The sequence below is a fragment of the Diceros bicornis genome, chromosome X, assembly GCF_020826845.1.
Source record: "Diceros bicornis minor isolate mBicDic1 chromosome X, mDicBic1.mat.cur, whole genome shotgun sequence".
Taxonomy (NCBI): domain Eukaryota; kingdom Metazoa; phylum Chordata; class Mammalia; order Perissodactyla; family Rhinocerotidae; genus Diceros; species Diceros bicornis.
In genome coordinates, this window is record NC_080781.1 from 22,991,468 (window position 1) to 23,010,498 (window position 19,031).

The 19,031-nt window shown below is 36.9% G+C and overlaps 1 protein-coding gene across 3 annotated transcripts; it reads right to left on the minus strand.

Moving 5' to 3' along the window:
• Positions 1-2,496: 2,496 nt before the first annotated feature.
• Positions 2,497-3,003, minus strand: LOC131400453 (protein tyrosine phosphatase type IVA 1-like). Of its 3 annotated transcripts, none has more exons than XM_058535181.1 (2): positions 2,887-3,000; positions 2,497-2,817 (listed from the first exon to the last, which is right to left on the minus strand). In XM_058535181.1, the coding sequence occupies exons 1-2, from the start codon at positions 2,998-3,000 to the stop codon at positions 2,497-2,499; spliced, it is 435 nt and encodes a 144-aa protein (XP_058391164.1). The 3 variants fall into 3 exon arrangements, with proteins under 3 accessions (XP_058391164.1, XP_058391165.1, XP_058391167.1); XM_058535182.1 differs by having other exon boundaries at positions 2,497-2,601; positions 2,674-3,000; XM_058535184.1 differs by having other exon boundaries at positions 2,497-3,003.
• Positions 3,004-19,031: the final 16,028 nt, after the last annotated feature.

The following is a 19,031-nucleotide window of genomic DNA, read 5'->3' on the forward strand; positions in this document are numbered from 1 at the left end:
AAAAATGTGAAATTCTTCAGTCCAGATTTTACAATGGATTATGTTCAATTATGTTGATAACAATTACAGGTTCTTGCTTTAGAGCGTCTCAATTATTTTATTTCAACGAAGTTGATTACTCTGTATCAGATACTGTGTGAAGTGTTCCTATACAGTGAAAACTGAGACATGATCCTTACCCTTTGGGAAACAATTTCAAATATGTTCAAATGAATTCAAACTTTGTATTAAAGCATACTAAATTCTGCATACATTACATTACGGTAATAATGAAGTACAATTAATTTATCAAATATTCTGGAATTTTCAGCCTATCCAAAAATTACTTCTGTATGTCACACTTATTTTTTCAGCTGCTGGAAAGCTAACTGTACTAGTTAGCTGTTGCCACAATAATGCTACATAATAAAATATTTCAATTTCTCAATGGCTTAGGATTTGGCTGATCGAGGCTTGGCTTAGCTGGTACCCAGTAGTTCAAGTGGACTTGGCTACAGGTAATACCAAGTTTAAGTCTGCTCCATGTGTATCATTCTGAAGCCCGAGCTGAACGGGCAGTGGATAACTAGGGCATTTTTTTCTCATGGAGATGGCAGAAGTGTTAAGAGGGCCAAGCCAAACTGTGATCAAACATTTCAAGCCTTTGCTCATATCACATTAGCTAGCATTCCATTAGCCAAGGCAAGATACGTGGCCACATACAAATCCCAAAAGCAGGGAAATACACTTCAATCAATGTGAAGCCCTGGCAATAGGCTGGAAGAATATTTTTATTAAAGGGGAGTGAGGAATGAGACCAAAAATTCAATCTACCACACCATCCCTTCTTGCTATTGTCCTTTTCTGTAAACGCTGTCTGACCACTCTTTCTCCAGTAAGCAGTGCTGTCTAAGTTTCACCTTTGGGCTCCTGATGTTGTTTATACCTAACTACCTATCGCTGGACTTGCATTTTCTTAACCTTGTATTAATGCTTTACAGGATTGTTACCTTGTGAAGGCCATTCTATTATTGTATCCTCTCTTGGAGTTCCAGGGTATTTCTCTTGTCCTAGAGTTTAGAAAGCATTCAATACACAATATTTTAACTAGTAAAACGAGACTTTTATTTTTTCTATTTTTTATTTTTTGGTGAGGAAGATTGGCTGTGAGCTAACACCTCTTGCCAATCTTCTTCTTTTTGCTTGGGGAAGATTGTCCCTGAGCTAACATCTGTGCCAATCTTACTCTATTTTATATGTGGGGGCGCCGCCACAGCAGGGCTTGATGAGCAGTGTGTAGGTCTGCGCCAGGGGTCCAAATCCGCAAACGCAAGGGCCGCTAAAGTGGAGCGTGTGAACTTAACCACTACACCACTGGGCCATCCCCTGGACTTTTATTTTTTTACAAAAACAACACATGTATTCATTCATTAAAAGGTATTTCATTAACTTCTCTACTAACGTTGGTAGCAACATCATTTGAAACTGCTTTACAGAAAATTACTATGAATTTTGACATTTATTTGAAGCAAAATAATATGTGTAATACTAATTATTGCTCTTCTCCCTATTACAATAAATAAATAAATAAATGAATAAACAAACGTTAACTAACTTCCAGTATAAATAATAATTGGTAAATAACTTCTAATAGGTATGGAACAAAACATTACAGGATTTCATGGATATTTATTATAAGACCTGAAGCTACAATAAGAAAGTATGTCAGGGTTTTAAAAATATTTACTAAATTTAAAAGTTATTTGGAAATATTTTACTAGAAATATTTAATAGCCCCTCATTTTTTTCTCAGGCCCTCTCTGTTAAATTGCACCCCAAAGTGCAAACTTCAAATTAACTATAATTCTTTTTCAGCAGGGAACTTTAAAGACAGGTGCTTCTGTGCAACAGAGATTGAACTATCAACCAGAGTTGTGTATGTGTGTGTGTGTGTGTGTATGTGATTTTTCAAAATGGAAGTTTCCATAACAGCACAAAAATTAAATTTATAGAAACAAATTAAAAATCCCCTGAGACTTTGTACAAATCCAGCAACGTCAATGATTGTGCAAACCCTACTATATATCAGTTTGAATGTGGAAGATGTAAGGTGAGCAGGTGATCATCTAGGCCCTACTTTCAATGTTTGAAATGACTGAAGGAATAAACCACCTAAGGACTGTATGATACTAAAAGTGTGCCACTATTGTGCTGGGTATTTTGGCACCACAATACTCTAAATTTCTTATATATCGATAAGATACAATTGATTCAAATGGAAAACACATCTTAAATATTGAAGATGTAGAATCTTTTACTAAGTGTCAAAATAACATCAAACAGAGAGAGGACTCTAATTCTGGCAAGCTTCTGGTCTGCTAAAACTGCTTTTCAATGTTCCTATGGAAGTTTCATTCGACTTAGTATTCCCCAAGCCTTCATAATGGCTAATATAAAAAAATAAGTAAGATTCTATCTTAAGTTTCACTTCCAAGTCCGTAGCGTCAGAGTGCCCTTTTACTGAATGAAACAGTTGTATCTGGAGTTTCTGAGGCGAAAGAGCAGTGTAGGACGATACTTCTCCAAATACAAAAGTTGCTTCCTGTTAAAAGCTCCACGTCGCTTTTGTCTTATGAATTGCACCGCGTCTTCGTATTTCATTCCATGTTCAATTAATGCTACGGCAACCAGCACTGGAGCTCTCCCAAGACCTGCGACACAGTGAACGGCAATACAAGAACCAGGATCTTGACGAAATTTCTTTCTTATAAGTTTTAACCACTTATCAACAATGTGGCTGGGTGGTGGTGCACCATCATTAAAAGGCCAGTCCAGAACCTGGATGCCTTCTTTCTCCAAAATGGCAGTGTTGTAAGTTGCTTCACACACTCTTACTATGGTAGTAACTCCGTTCTTCTTAAGTTCCTGTAAGAATTTGTTTAAGGAGGCATTGGTTGGACTGTGCGCAATAAGAAATCTCATATTCTTGTATGCAATCTCTACAGGAGCAGGGCGGTTCATCCCAGTGATGCTGAGGTAACTAGATTTTAAAAAATACAGAAAGGATATAAAGGAACTGAAGTCTACTTCAAAATACTCCAGTTGAAATGTTCGCCGAGTTGAATATGAAATTAGGAGTAATAGGGAGTAAAATTAACTTTCAAACAAAAAGTATCAATGTTTCAGTACAGTAATACTGAGTCAATAGAAAATCAGTGCACTCAGCTTTACTCCATTCGGGTCAGAATTCTTATAAAATGCCCTGCCATTCGGTTCAGCTCTTCACTGGCCAGGTTATTCGTTTTTACTGGAACTTCTCAGGTAGTAACAACTTTCTAGAATTCACTAGTCTGCGTAGAGGTTGGAATGGTCCTGGCAGTAATCCCTATTGCCCCTTAAAAAGTCCATAAATACGTGACTAAGAGCCCCGGAGAACTGAGGGTTATGTTCTCCCACTGGCGAAATGTGGCATAATATCAGACAGCCAGTCTCCAGGCAGAAGTGACGTACCCAGTGTACAGCTCAGGGGAGAGATCATCACTGATCGGATCTGCTGCCGCCGGAGTCCAAAACTCGCCTTAAATGGCCTATGTCACAAACCCTCCCTTTCTCCCTTTCTGCGCGAAGGACAAAGGAGGAACCCTGCCACCAATCACGATCAGGGGATTTCCGCCAAGCGCCCACTAGGAGGGGCGGAGCAGAGGTAAAGCGAATCCTGGAGCGTCACAAAGGGGAAGTGGCCGCCCACATGCCAGAGCTATTTTTTTCTATGGTAACGTTTCATAAATTAGTCTTCAGATCTTCCCTCACAACACTTCTAATATATAGATCATGTTTCATCTTAGACGACCATTAACTGTCAGTTCTCTTTCGTCGTATAAACAACAAACAGAAGGCGATATTAGAGGTTGCCCTGAATTAATATGACAATTTAACAACAGAATAATTGATTGGGATACAGATTATTCCTTTGGCGCAGCTGTGAGGTAGCGCTGTGCTCCAGGCTGACTTAGAAATCATTCACGTTTTTTTCCCTCCATTTGCTAAAAAGCTGATGTGTTTTATATGTAGCCTCCACAGGCATTTCAAATTGGTTTCCCCATATACAAGCATGATCCGATGTCTAAGACTTAAAATAAAAAGTATTAAAAAGAAAGAAAAAATAAAAGAATGAAAATAAAAGTTATCCAGTCTAAGAGGAATCTAAACCTCCTCATCTCAATGGACTTAAAATTAATAAGATCTTTATTTCTATGCAGGATAAGGAGGAAGCTAGAGTGGACCTGGGAAAGGGATTGTGGGGTAAATAAGAACAACTGACTCCCCCTATCCTGGAGTGGAGATTGGGCAAGAATACAAATGACACTGCATTTTCTGAAAAATCCAAGGGTTCAAAGGGGCTCTTTTCACTATCTAAACTGCAGGGGTGAGATGGAAGTTAGTGTGGAAAAAGATTGTGGAAAGGGAGTATATGATGTATGTATGTGTAAAATGACATTTTATGATACTTATCTTCTCTGGGTGGATAAGAGAAATATTGTATGCCTATATGGCTATATTCATATTCTTTATTCAAGCACATGGTGAGGAAACAGGGAATGTGTAATTCAAAGTTACATTCTACTAGGGGCTGGCCTGGTGGCATAGTGGTTAAGTTCTCATGCTGGGCTTCGGTGGCCCAGGGTTCGCAGGTTTGGATCCCAGGCATTGACATACGCACTGCTCATCAAGCCATGCTACAGTGGCTTCCCATATACAAAATAGAGGAAAATGAGCACAGATGTTAGCTCAGGGCTAATCTTCCTCAGCAAAAAGAGGAAGATTGGCAATGGATGTTAGTGCAGGGTCCATCTTCCTCACCAAAAAAAAAAAAAAATTACACTATACTTGTCATAACACAGTATGATTAACTTCTGTAATTCACTGAGTTACTGGAAAATTGCAAATTTAATGACTTATATGCCTAGGTACAACTATATGCATATATGCAGACATACACACACACAAATATACATTACTTTCATTATATTATGGGTATCATAATTGAATTCTGCATCTGCAAACATATGTACTACATATTTCCTTCTCTGAGATAACATATCCAAATTAGCAATAATTAAAAGTAGACTACTTGAGAAGCCATTTGTCATATTAACTTATATTTTCTCTATAAACATATTCCTTTTCCCTTTCCATACATTTTAAATAAACATCTAGATAAAAAAAATCTTTTCAAGATTCTCATTTTGTTCATTTTTTTTGTAAAAATATGTCTGCTGGCAGAGTACATGCATCCTCCCGACTTCTGACTAAAACTCCATGAAATGAGAAGAAACATATGCATTTTAAAATAATATAGTTATAACATCCCATAAAAAATTAAAGTGTGTCATTAATGGATGTGTATAAAAAGAGACAATGGGATATTTCTGCATTAATTCAATACACACTTGTTAAGGCTCTCCCATACGCCAGGCATATAAGTATTAGTAAAATCGTGACCTAGTCCATAAGAAGCTTGTTATCTACAGGAGAGATACACATATGTAAAACTAAATTAAAAAATGAAAGACATTATACCCGTAATAAGAACAAACTGATTTCAGTGGAGGACATGAATAAATCTGCCTGGCATATGAAGCAGGATGCTAGAACAAGGCTTCTCACACAAAGTGACATTTACTCATTCCTACATTGATGTTGCATAATTTTAACCACAATGTAAGTCTCTATAATAGCTGTATACTATACATGTTTTCATGAGGGTAAGATGCCCATCAAAAAATTGACAGTAAACCATCAATGGAGAAATGAGGCAAGATTAGTAATGAATGAAACATTGTGGAGGTGGATTGAAATATAACTAGGAAGAAATGGGAAAAATAATTAGCTCAATAACTGTTCTTTGATGGTCCAGGAAGAGAAAAGAAAGCTGGAAGACTTCTGAAATATAATATGCCACATATAAAATTCATCAGCCACATTGCTTAATGCTGAATAAAAAAATCAATTACTCTTAAAAAAGAATTCTAACATCTATTCAAGGGATTCTTACAGAGGGAAATGTGCATTATTTATGTAAGATGTATTAAATATGAGAGATATTATAAAATATACAGTCCTTGGCAAAGATAACTATAAACCCAGAAGACATTATAGTTTTGAATTTTTGAGTTATTTTGATATTTTATTTTAGTTTTGGTTCATGAGGAATAACAGGTTATACTGTCTTACCAAATAAAAAGTTAAGAAAAGCATAAGGTTGAATGAATAGCTTTTTCCCTTCTTCTGCATATCTAGAATATTTTATAAATTGCTACATATTTTAGACATGAGAAAATGATAATTTTTCACATAAATTATTAAGGCCTAAGCTAATTTATCATTAAGGATTTTTTAATTTGTAAAACGTGTTACTAAATAAACAGTATTCGTTAGATGTGATCTAAAATTTTTATTTTCAATTCCTTTCTTTAAATTTACAAACATTTACAAAGTTCATCTGTAACAAATACCTGTGTGACCATAAACTCTCAAAGCTGAAATCAGAATAAATGGTTGTATCTGGACCGTGGAAAGGGGAACAATGATAGATATTTTTGTAAAGATGTCAATTTAACCATTTTAGACCACATTGCCATATAATTATTTAAAAAAATAGAAAACCCCTAAGTTTTCTGGATACTTCATTTTCTTGTCATTTTACCAGATCAAGGGAAATAAATATTTTTTTAATGAGGTAGGAGTTTCAATAGAATAGGAAAGAAAAAATGAGAGGCGCACAAAATAATAATCAGGAGAGAATAGGGAGAGAGAAAGGACAGAAAGAGCATGGGGAGAGATCTGCAGAAACTCCTTTTTCCTCTTTTCTCCTGAGTCCTTAGGAGTTGTTAAAGGGAAGCGTAAAGAGCAAACTCATTGCCAAATAACACCCTATGCTGAAACAATAGGATTTAATGGTCTTTGGGTTTGTGATATAAATGGATCCCTTTCCTGCCAGTATGGTTAAACAGTTTGCATGAAAGATGGCCTGTTACCTGACTGTTGCATTAATGCTATGATGGAATATGCATACATGCAATGAAGAGTGCAAAAAAGAATTAATTTCTAGACCAAGACCACCATTAATATTCACACAATAAAATTTGCTCCATTCTTTAAGAGGCAAAAACAAAGTATCTGGCATTCATTTTACTTTAACGAGAGTAGAGTTGGTTTAACTCTTTCCTGGGGACATATGTGATGGGCATCTTAGGTCCAGGCATGTATATTCAGACCATCACAATATGACTAAAAAAAGCATGACGTGCTACTTAGAGTTATTGATAAAATAATTGGAGAGGAAGTAAAATAAAAGATGAAGTGTCAAAAAATAAAGATAAATTGTGAATTAAGACATCATGTCTATTTTTCTTTATCTCACAATTTCAAAGCCTAAATAAAATTTAGAATCCTGAAATGCAGATTACTTCATACTTTTTTAGCAATATGAAAACTTGCACCTATTCTTAACATAAATAATAAGATATAATTGTCATTGAATAAAGTGCACATATTTAAAATGTATAGTTTGGTAAAGTTTGACATATGTATACACCCAAGAAACCATCAAGATAGTAAACATATGCATCAACCCCAAAAGTTTCTTGATGGCCCTTTATAATCTCTCTCTTTAACCCTCAACATTGCACCTCTCACCCCATCTATAGGCAAAATTTTTATGCTATTACACATTCACTTGAATTTCCTGGAATTTTATTTAAATAGGATCTTGCAGTATATATTCTTTCTTGTCAGGCTTCTTTCACTCAGAATAACTGTTTGGAGGTTCATCCATGTTATAGTTTGTATTTGGGGTTGAATTTTGTCCCCCCAAAAGATATGTTGAAGTCCTAACACCCGATACCTCAGAATGTGAGTTTATTTGGAAATAGCGTCATTGCAGATATAATTATTTAAGTCAAAATGAGGTCATACTGGAGTAGCATGGCTCCTTCTTCCACTATGACTAGCATCCTTATAAGAAGAGGAGAAGAGATGCAGAGACACAGATGTGAGAGGAAGATGTCATGTGATGAAAGAGGCAGAGATTGAAGTCCTCCAGCTGCAGAGTGAGGCTTAATCCATCATGACTGGTGTTCTTATAAAGAGGGATAATTTGGACACAGACACAGACATTTACAGAGGGAAGACTATGTGAAGATACACACAGGAAGAATGCCATGTGATGATGGACGATTAGAGTGATGCATCTAATCACTCCAAGGAACACCAAAGACTACCTGGAAACCTCAGAAGCTGGGAAGAGGCAAGAAAGGATTCTTTCCTACAGGTTTCAGAGGATGCATGGCCCTGCCAAAACCTTGATTTTAGCCTCCAGAATTTTAGCCTCCAGAATTGTGACACAATAAATTTGTTTTTTAAGCCATCCGCTTTGTGGTCCATTGTTACAGCAACCCTAGAAAACTAATACAGCATGTATCAGAATATCATTCCATTTTGTGAATATATCACAATTTGTTTATCCATTCACCTGTTGAGGACATTTGGACTGTTTCCAGATGTATGCTCAGTGGCATCACTAAATAAATCATAGAGTACATTCAACTTTAATTTGACTAAGTACTGACAAACTGATATCCAGATTTGCAACAGTTAATATACTCAACATCAGGGCACAAGGGTTCCTGTTTCCCACATCTGCACCGATACTTGGAATACACAACATTTTCTTATTTGCCAATGTAAAGTGGAATCTCCTTGTTATTGTTATTTCGTTTTTTGATTACTAGTTTCCCATAAGTAAAATTGCAATCCCAAACATGTGTCTCAGAAACAAGTGTCTGTCTGTGTTGTAGATGTCTGGAGTTCCCTCAAACCTTGTTCTGTTTCCCTCAGACCCCCATTAGGACCCCCTTCCAGGAAAATTATCCACTTCTTAAAAAAGTGCCATATTGAGGTAGAACCTGAAGCTATCAGCCACGTTTTTGTGAGTTGGAGTACAAGTCCTCAACTCCCTCTTTCTTTTTTTTTTTTCAAAGATTTTTATTTATTTATGTTTTCCCCCCAAAGTCCCAGTAGATAGTTGTATGTCATAGTTGCACATCCTTCTAGTTGCTGTATGTGGGACACAGCCTCAGCATGGCCAGAGAAGCGGTGCGTCGGTGCGCGCTGGGGATCCCAACCCTGGCCGCCAGCAGCGGAGCGTGCGCACTCAACCGCTAAGACACGGAGCCGGCCCTCAACTACCTCTTTCTAGTGTAATTCTTAAAAGACTATGATTCCTCTAAATCTGAGGCAGTGGTAAGCAAATATTTTCTACAAAGGGTCAGATGGTAAATATTTCAGGCTTTGCAAATCATATGGTCTCTGTCACAACTACTCAACCATGCCATTGTAGCTTGAAAACAGCCACAGACAATACATAAACAAATTAGTGTGGCTATGTTCCAATAAAATTACATTTACAAAACCAGGCAGCGGGCCAGATTTGACCCATGTGAAGTAGTTTGCTGCCCTCCTCCATTCCAGACTTTGCACTAAAACATACGAGGAATTTTATTATTATTAATTTATTTATTTTTTGTGAGGAAGATCAGCTCTGAGCTAACATCCATGCTAATCCTCCTCTTTTTGCTGAGGAAGACCGGCTCTGAGTTAACATCTATTGCCAATCCTCCTCCTTTTTTTTCCCCAAAGCCCCAGTAGATAGTTGTATGTCATAGTTGCACATCCTTATAGTTGCTGTATGTGGGACGCAGCCTCAGCATGGCCGGAGAAGCGGTGCGTCGCTGCGCGCCCGGGATCCCAACCTGGGCCGCCAGTAGCAGAGCGCATGCACTTAACTGCTAAGCCACCGGGCCGGCCCCAGAGGAACTTTAAAAAGTGGTCTCTCTACAGATGGCAAATAGGCACATAAAAAGATGCTCCACATCATATGTCATCAGGGAAATGCAAATTAAAACAACAGTGAGATACCACCACACAGCTATTAGAATGGCTAAAATCCAGAACATTGACAACACCAAATGTGGGGCGACAGGAACTCTCAATCATTGCTGGTGGGAATGCAAAATGGCAGCGTCTTACAAAACTACACATACTCTTAACATACGATCCAACAATCATGCTCCTCGGTATTAATCCAAAGGAGTTGAAAACTTATGTCCACACAAAAACCTGCACACGGATGTTTATAAGCCATTTTATTCATAACTGTCAAAACTTGGAAGGGACCAAAATGTCCTTTGGCAGGTGAATAGATAAATAAACTGTGGTACATCCAGACAATGGAATATTATTCAGCACTAAAAACAAATAAGCAATCAAGCCATGAAAAGACATGGAGTAAACTTAAATGCATATTACTAAGTGAAAGAAGTCAATCTGAAAAGGCTACATACTGTATGATTCCAACTGCATGACATTCTGGAAAAGGCAAAACTATGGAGACATAAAAAGATCAGCGGTGGGGCCGCCCTGTGGCTTAGCGGTTAAGTGCACGAGCTCTGCTACTGGCAGCCGGGGTTCGGAACCCCGGGCGTGCACCGATGCACCGCTTCTCGGGCCATGCTGAGGCGGTGTCCCACATACAGCAACTAAAAGGATGTGCAACTATGACATACAACTATCTACTGGGGCTTTGAGGAGAAGAGGGGGAAAAAAGGAGGAGGATTGGCAATAGATGTTAGCTCAGGGCTGGTCTTCCTCAGCAGAAAGAGGATTGGCATGGATGTTAGCTCAGGGCTTATCTTCCTCACACGCACACACACACAAAAAGATCAGTGGTTGCTAAGATTTAGGGAGGTGGGGAGAAGGATGAATAGGTGGAGCACAGAGAACTTTGAGGGCAGTGAAAATACTCTGTATGATACCGTAATGATGGATACATATCATTATACATTTGTCCAAATTCATAGAATGTACAATGCCAAGAGTGAGCCCTAAGGTAAACTATGGACTTTGGGTGATTATGATGTGTCAATATAGGTTCATCAATTGTAACAAATGTTCCACTCTGGTGGGAGATGTTGATAATAGGGGAGGTTGTGCATGTGTGGGGGCAGGTGTCATATGGGAAATCTCTGTATGTTCCCTTCAATTTTGCTGTGAACCTAAAACTGCTCTAAAAAATAAAGTCTTAATTAATAAAAGGTTATGTCTATGCTCTACCACTTAGAAGATCTGATTTAATTGAAGTAAGCCAGGCACTTGGTTTTTTGCTTGTTTTTTTAGCACCCATAAATCAATAATTGAGAAGCAAGATTTGAAAACCACATTATTGAGGCATTTTTCTCAAGGTGTATCTTGTTTTAGATATTGCAAATACCATCTGAGTACTTGCTAAAACTACAGATTGCAGGGTTGCAGCCCAGACCTACCGAATCAGAATCTTTAGAGAAGGGCAGCGGGTTTGCAAAGTCTAGCGAGAACCCCAGGGATGCTTATAATCAGAAAAATTTAGGAAACACTGCCCAGTGGCAAATTTCTGCCTTCTGTAGTTCTCTGCTCTGAAGCTCACAGGGAATGCCTTGGACAAATAGCCTTCTATCTGGAAATCATCCATCCTTAGAGGTTAGCCAAACCTTGTCTAGGTGTAGGGAATTATGAACAGATAATTTTAAAGGCATCAATTCCCAAATAGTCACCTTCGATATGTACATTTCTCTGAAACTGAATTGACAGAGAAAGCTATGAGTTCACAGTAGAATTCCCTTCTCTTTATATAAGAATTGCATATTGAATCTTTGCAATTCTCACCCATCTTTAGTTCTACTATGGAGCATTGCCACAGGGTGTGAAAATCTCCAGGGCACCAGCAAAGGGAAAGCCTGCTTTAAACTTGAATCAAGGAAGCATAAACATATAAAGTTTCCTGTATAGTCCTGTTTTCTGCATATTTCAGTTATGAGCCATCTGTTAAAAATTTGGTATTTTTGCCCCGTGGTGAGATGTTGTTAATTCAGATATGTGGTGCAGTGTGATGGTAGGAGTAATGATGTTTTTTATTTAATGACTTTCTCTCCTCCATCAGACTATTGTTAGGGAACACATCTCCTTTGAGGGAGAGTCTCATGAGAGTAAAGTAAAGAAAGATTTAGTAAGACATACTGAACACTCAAAATGATGTTTTTCCACATATATAAATATAAACAACTCCTTTCAGCTTTTCTCAATACTCATCCCTAGGGGCGAGTCATTAGCCAGAAAGAAAATTACCTTCCAATAGCCAAAGCAGTATCAGTTAGTGATCTTAATACTGTCATATGGAATTGGAAGGTTTATATGGAACATTTTCAAGACACACTGGATAAAATGCAAGGATAAAAGTTTTATGTGATTTCCTTCAGATTTAGTATAGGCTTTTGATAGTGAAATTAAAATCTATTTTTTATCAAATTATGAAATAGTTATTCCCTTTACATTCAATTCTCATTTCATCTTGTGTTTAATATTTTCTGTCATCAATTAACAAAAAATAAAATATTAGCTGTCAGATATTAAATAACGAGCTTAATTTCTATCATATTTTATAATAGGAAGTATAGTGTCTATAAAACAGTAATAATTATAAAAATGTATAATGTACTTATATTGCTTTGACCAATAGTATACTAACCATCATTATGACAAAAATAAATCCACAAGACGTATTTTAACCCTAAATCTTTATGTCCACAGGCATAAAACACATATTAAAATTTCAATCCATATTTGTACAGTATTTTCGTTTTCTTACTTAGGGTAGGATGTTATACAAGAATAACTTTTAAAAGTTAAAGTTATAAAGTGAACAGGTGTCAAATATTTATTTAACTCAATAATGAGGGAAATAATGAGGGAAACAGCAGGTGGGAAAGCTGGTTCAAAGGAGAATTCAAACAGTGGTTATATTGTCAGTTGAAGAAAGGCATGCTGAAATACATTTGCTAAGTTGGAGATAAGATCTTACTGGAAAAATAAATTATTAGGATTATTTTCTGTAACTGAGAGAAATAATGCATCTCTACTGAACACCATCTGTATAAGTTAACATGTAACTTCACAAAGCCTAAAAGTAAACCAAACAAAGGTACAATTTCCTAAAGAATCAAATAATCTGAACTGAACCTTTTAGACAATGCTCCAGTATGAAAAAGCAAAACAGGCTCTCTTTACCTAACTTCAATTTGAACTCCTTTATAGTCTCAAGTGTCTTATTTCTAAGTTTTTATTAATTTTCCACTAACAGCAATCAACAAAATATGTTGAAACATAAAATAGATTAGGACCATTTTCAGCAAGTAAAAGGAAAATATAGAATCTCTAAATGTAAAGATCTTGTTCATGTATTTTTTTCAGTGGATGATGATGAGTAAAAACACCTAATGATATTTAAGTTCCATTGGTTACAATTTAAAAAATGATGTCATGGTTTTATTTTAAATTACAATTTTTACCGCGTACCAGAAATTACATCCTTCACATTGATTTCAAATTATGCTGAAAAATTTAGGTGCCACTTAAAATATGTAGGGGATACATAGTTTTTCAAAATTCTTATGTGGAGGATGTTAGCAAATACATTTGATGGTCTATCCTTAGGAAATATTTTCCTCTGTTCAAATTTCTCCATCAGTGTGACGCTATCTACGTTCGATCTTCTTGCAATACCTCGAATTATCTAAGAGACAGTTTCTTGTTTTCTAGCACTATAACAAGTAGCCACTGGGGGGAGAGTGGTGAGCAAAAAAAGCCTAGGCACCTAACCTAGTGCTTTCATTCTAAAAAGGGAAATTGAGATTAACCAAAGGATTGCTTACCTAAAAATAAAATTGCCCCTGAGGTATATGCTATGAATTGTGGGTTTACAGAGCCTTGAAAGTGAGAGATGAGGGAAATGAATCTGAAAGCGTGAGCTAAGATCTGGAGGAAGTGTTAATCACGTAAAGACTAGAGATAGTCTTTTAGAGATTTATTTTTTCTGTCATTTCAAAAGCCGCTTGGGTGGGAGGGAAGATATACGTGTTTGATTTGACTCCGTTTTACATTCTGTTTAGAATTTTATTGTATTTTTTTGCCTACCAGTTTTGCTTTAAAAACTTGAGAGTCAAACCTCTGACCAATATGGAACAACAGGAACCGGATTCATCCTCTCACCTGGAACAACCCAAAACAGACAACAGTTGCAAGACATCGAACATAAGGCAACGAAGGACAGTGATGCTTGAGAGATGGAACATAAACCAGGCGACGCCTAGAATTGCGATGAGAGTGCTCTACAGAGAGAGGAGCCAGGAGATCTGCAGAGGGTGCCCCTCAAGTATTTAGCTGATTACTGATCAGCAGATTCACAGGAGAACACACTACCCGAGGCTGGGGAAGGAACCACTGAAAAGGATTAGAGGGAAGAGTGCCTGGTATTCAATCCATGTAGGGCTTGAACAAACTGTTCATTTTTATTGGCCGGGCTCTTAAAGCAGAAGCTGTAAAGCTAGTGCTGTGGAACCACAGAGTGTAAAGGACAACAATCTTGTAAGAGCCAAGGGTGGAATATGTTGCCTCTTTCACATCTTCTTTGTCGTCACCCTCATTGCAGCCTTTGTCATCATTGTTGCCTTCCTCATCGAAATCTTCAATTAGAAAAGTGAATTTTTATTAAAATACATGTATGAGATATTACTGTTCGTATTCTTCTACATCCATTTTATATTTTGTTTCTTAAATATTGTCTTTGAGATATTTTCCTGGGTCCACATATTTAGATCAACTTTGCTCTGTAGTTTTTTCAATAGTCTTATTGAGTAGATTCAGGTTGCTAGGGTGCGAGCATTACCATGGTGCCTTCCTATCTGCTTTGTGGACTCTGTTCCCTGCCTCTTGGATAATGTTTATAACTTTCTTCCAGTTACTTTCAGATAGTAATAGTAATAGTAATAGTCCTCTGGTACCTTTAGACACTATACCCATCTCATTTGAATAATAAATTGTTCAGTGTGATGAACCTCCCAAGATGAACCTCCAAAGGGCTCTCTTTATTCAACTTGATTCAGTTTCAGGTGGGAAATCTGCAAAGAGAATCAGCTCTCTTTCTTTCCTACCTCTTCTTTTCCTAACTAACTATATAGTTTCTGATCATTTCAGGAGGGGAGGGACAGCTAAAGTACAGACATATTTGGCCAGAAACCTCTGGGTTTGGCAGTTCAAAGATAGCTTGTCCTCTCGCGGGGTGATTTTAAGGTCTTCTGAGAAATTCATTCACATGATGTGTGTGATGGCTCTTAAGTCCCTTGGTATCTGGTAGGCTGCCCCACAGACTTTCCAGACTAGAGCCCCAGCTCTCTTTCAGGTAGCTACTTTGGGCCAAGTCTCTACTAAGATGATTTCAAGCTATTTCCTCTCTGTGTCTCTGATTGTATATCAACATCCCAGTTTGTGGAAAACACACTCATAGCCTTGATCATCCTGTAGGTGTAAGTGCAGTTTGTTCCTAATATGGCCCTTTTTCTCCCTGGGTAATTCCACAGCCTCTTTAGAACACTCAGGTATGAGTCAAACACTGAGACACTGTGTTCCCCAAACTTCGGTGGACACTTCAAAATCTTCAGCTAGTTTTCTTTAAAAAAGCCTCTCTCACTAGACCAGCAATGAAAAGCATCTTCAACCTCTCCTTCCAAGACATCAATGTACTGTAATGGTGAAATAAGAGGAAGTCTCAGAATCCTACTGCAAACATCTCCAAAGAAATTCTCTCTTTACCTAACTTCAATTTAAACTTAACCTTTATAGTCTCCAGTGTGGGCTATGGGTCACAAAACTTTTTTTCATATAACTTCTTTATGTGAACTGCATAAATGGACTAATGCCTCACTTTGGCATCTATTGCTTTCTTGTCCAATGTTAGGACCTCACCTGAAACTGAGACAAAAGAATCTCATTTAAAATGACCTTACAGAGCCAGCCCTGATGGCCTATTTGTTAAAGTTCAGCACTCTCCACTTCTCCGGCCCGGGTTCAGTTCCCAGTTGCCAAACCACACCACTCATCTGTCAGTAGCCATGCTGTGGTGACAGCTCACATAGAAGAGCTAGAAGGACTTACAACTAGAATATACAACTATGTACTGGGGCTTTGGGGAGGAAAAAAAAAAGAGGAAGATTGGCAACAGATGTTAGCTCAGGGAAAATCTTTCCCAGCAAAAAAATAAAATAAATGAAATAAAATTAAAAAGATAAAATCTTACGTATGTGCATACTATGCTAGAATGTGTAACCCGATGATGGACACTGAAGCTACTTACAGAATTTACTACTCTAAACAACGCTTCAATAAATGTCAAGGTAAATTTTGACTATGTTAGTAAGAAAAATTCCAAGAAAATAATATATGAATCAAGGGTTGTGTTTATTTTTATGCATTTTTCAAAATTGCAGTGGGATAGAATAAAAGTACTCCATTTTTCTTCTATCACCATATTTCATCAAGATTTTAAATCTTTGGCCATGAGATAAGTGCAGAATAATATCTCATTGTTATTTTAATTTATACTTTTAATTGTTAGAGGATGAATTAGTTTACTGTGGCTGCTGTAACAAATGATCAGAAACTGGGTAACTTAAAACAACAACAAAAAAATATTCTCTCACAGTTCTAGAGGCCAAAAGTTCAAAGATTAATATCACTGGGTGGAAATCAATGTGTCAGCAGGGCCACACTCCCTCCAGAGGCTCTAATGGAGAGTCCGTTTCTTGCCTCTTCCAGCTTCTGGTGACTGTTGACATTCCTCGGCTTGTGGCCACAACATTCCAGTCTTCAAGTCTAAGATTTCAAATCTTTCTCCTCAGTCTTCACATTGTCTTTTCCTCTGTTGTGTGTGTGTCAAATTTCCCTTTGCCTTCCTCTCATAAGGATACATGAGATTGCATTTAGGGTCAACCCTAAATCCAGGATAAGATTCTCATCTCAAGATCCTTAACTTAATCACATCTGCCAAGACTTTGCTATATAAGGTGACATTTACAGGTTCCAGAGATTAGTATTTGGATATCTTTTGGAGGGATATCTTTTCCAGCTTGCCACAGAATATATGATTATATGTTTGCTGATTTTTGGTATTTCGTTTTCTGTGAACTGCTAATTTATGTTTTTTCCTACCATTAAATTTAGTCATTTGTATTTTTCTACTTTCATTGTCAAAAAGAAAGAATAACCCATAGAAAAAGGGTTATATATTTGGCTTTTTTCTCACCAATACAAAACATTTTTGTGTCATCAAATGTATCAGTCTTTCTCTTTGTCATCACTTGGATGTCTTGTCATCATAAAAAAAAGGAAGAGGCCTTTACCATCTATGATTAGTAAAATATTTACCATATAAACTTCTAATAGGTTTATGATTTATTTTCTTGAAATATGTGATTTCTGTAAAATGTATTTATTTGTTTATTTTTTGTGAGGAAGACTGGCCCTGGGCTAACATCTGTGCCCATCTTCCTCTACTTTATATTGGATGCCGCCACAGCATGGCTTGACAAGCAGTGTGTCGGTGCGCGCCTGGGATCAGAACCTGTGAACCCCGGGCCACGGAAGTGGAACGCGAACACTTAACCGCTACACCACTGGGCTGGCCCCTGTAAAATTTATTTTAATAATAGAAGTAATGTGAGATGAAGCTGCATTTTTCTCCTAGTTTCTAGACTGCTGAACCAACACCACTTTTGCATGACATAGCTTACCCCATATTTAGCATACGGAAAACCTACACATATATCTCTAAATTTTATTCTTTCTACTCAAATGTTTCTTTCTTGCTGCCGCGATACAGTAATATATCTATTAAACTGGACTTATGTATTTTGATATCAGGTAGAACTCATCCTCTCACATTATTCTTTTTCATAAAAGTCCATGTTACTCTTGACTGGTAACATTTCTAGATGAATTTCAGAATCATTTTGTATTTTCAAAAAAATAAAAAGAGTATCATCGTAATACTTTTCCTCAGATGGTATTACGTTAATGAATTTATGTTTGGAAAATGGAATTCCTCACAGTGCTGATTCCCTGTCCAAAATCAAGGCACGACTTTAACTTATTAAATGATTTTATGTGACTTAAAAAACTTTGATGTTTTCTTCATATAGGTTTTACACATTTCTCATCATATTTATTATTAAGCATTTAATTTTAAGTAGCTACTGTGCTTTTTATTGGATAAAAGAAAGTTATTGGTTGTTGTTTACTAATTGTGTAACCAATACTCTTACTGAACTCGCTTTGTTTTTCAGATTCTTTTGTTTTTCAGATACTGCGATCTTCACAGTGTACCATAACAAAATCTGGAAAAGATAATATGTCTTTCTTCTTCCCAATATTTATAGCTCTCATTTCTTACTCTTTTTGATCTAATTGCATAGGCTAGGAGCAACAGTTCAATGTAAAATAACAGTTGGTAATTGGAATCTTTATCTTGTTCTTGGCTCTAATAGATATTCCTCTAGAGATTCACTGTTAAATGTGATGCTGATTTTCATATATACATATTGAACATATTTTACATTAAACACACACACACGTACACATACCAATACATGAAATGGAATGATATTCAAAACATACTACGGCATCTACCCAGCAGATTCTGACCTCTATCAGTGAGCTCTGAGCAACCAGTCAAATTGCACACCACCTAGTATGCTGTACCAGTATGTATTGGGTACGTATCGGCTCTACGCATACACACTGCACACAGTTAAGAAAGTATTGATTTTTTTACCACACATGGGTGTTAAATTTTATAATTTTTTTAGCCTTCTGTGAGTTGAATTTTTTTTTTCATTTGTAATATTAGTATGAAAAACTGTCCTTACTTTCTGGGAAAATGGTCATCATGCACTGATACGCTACAATTGGTGATATTCTATGTAGAAATTCGCTTCAATATGGACTAAATTTTTCTTTGGGGGCTCTCCTTCTTTTTTCCCTAGTAAAATTACAATTCAATTTTCAAAGTGTTTGGAAGCTTCTTTTCTCTGTCTGTGCCCTGAAACAGTTAAAATAGCCCTGAAGTTAAT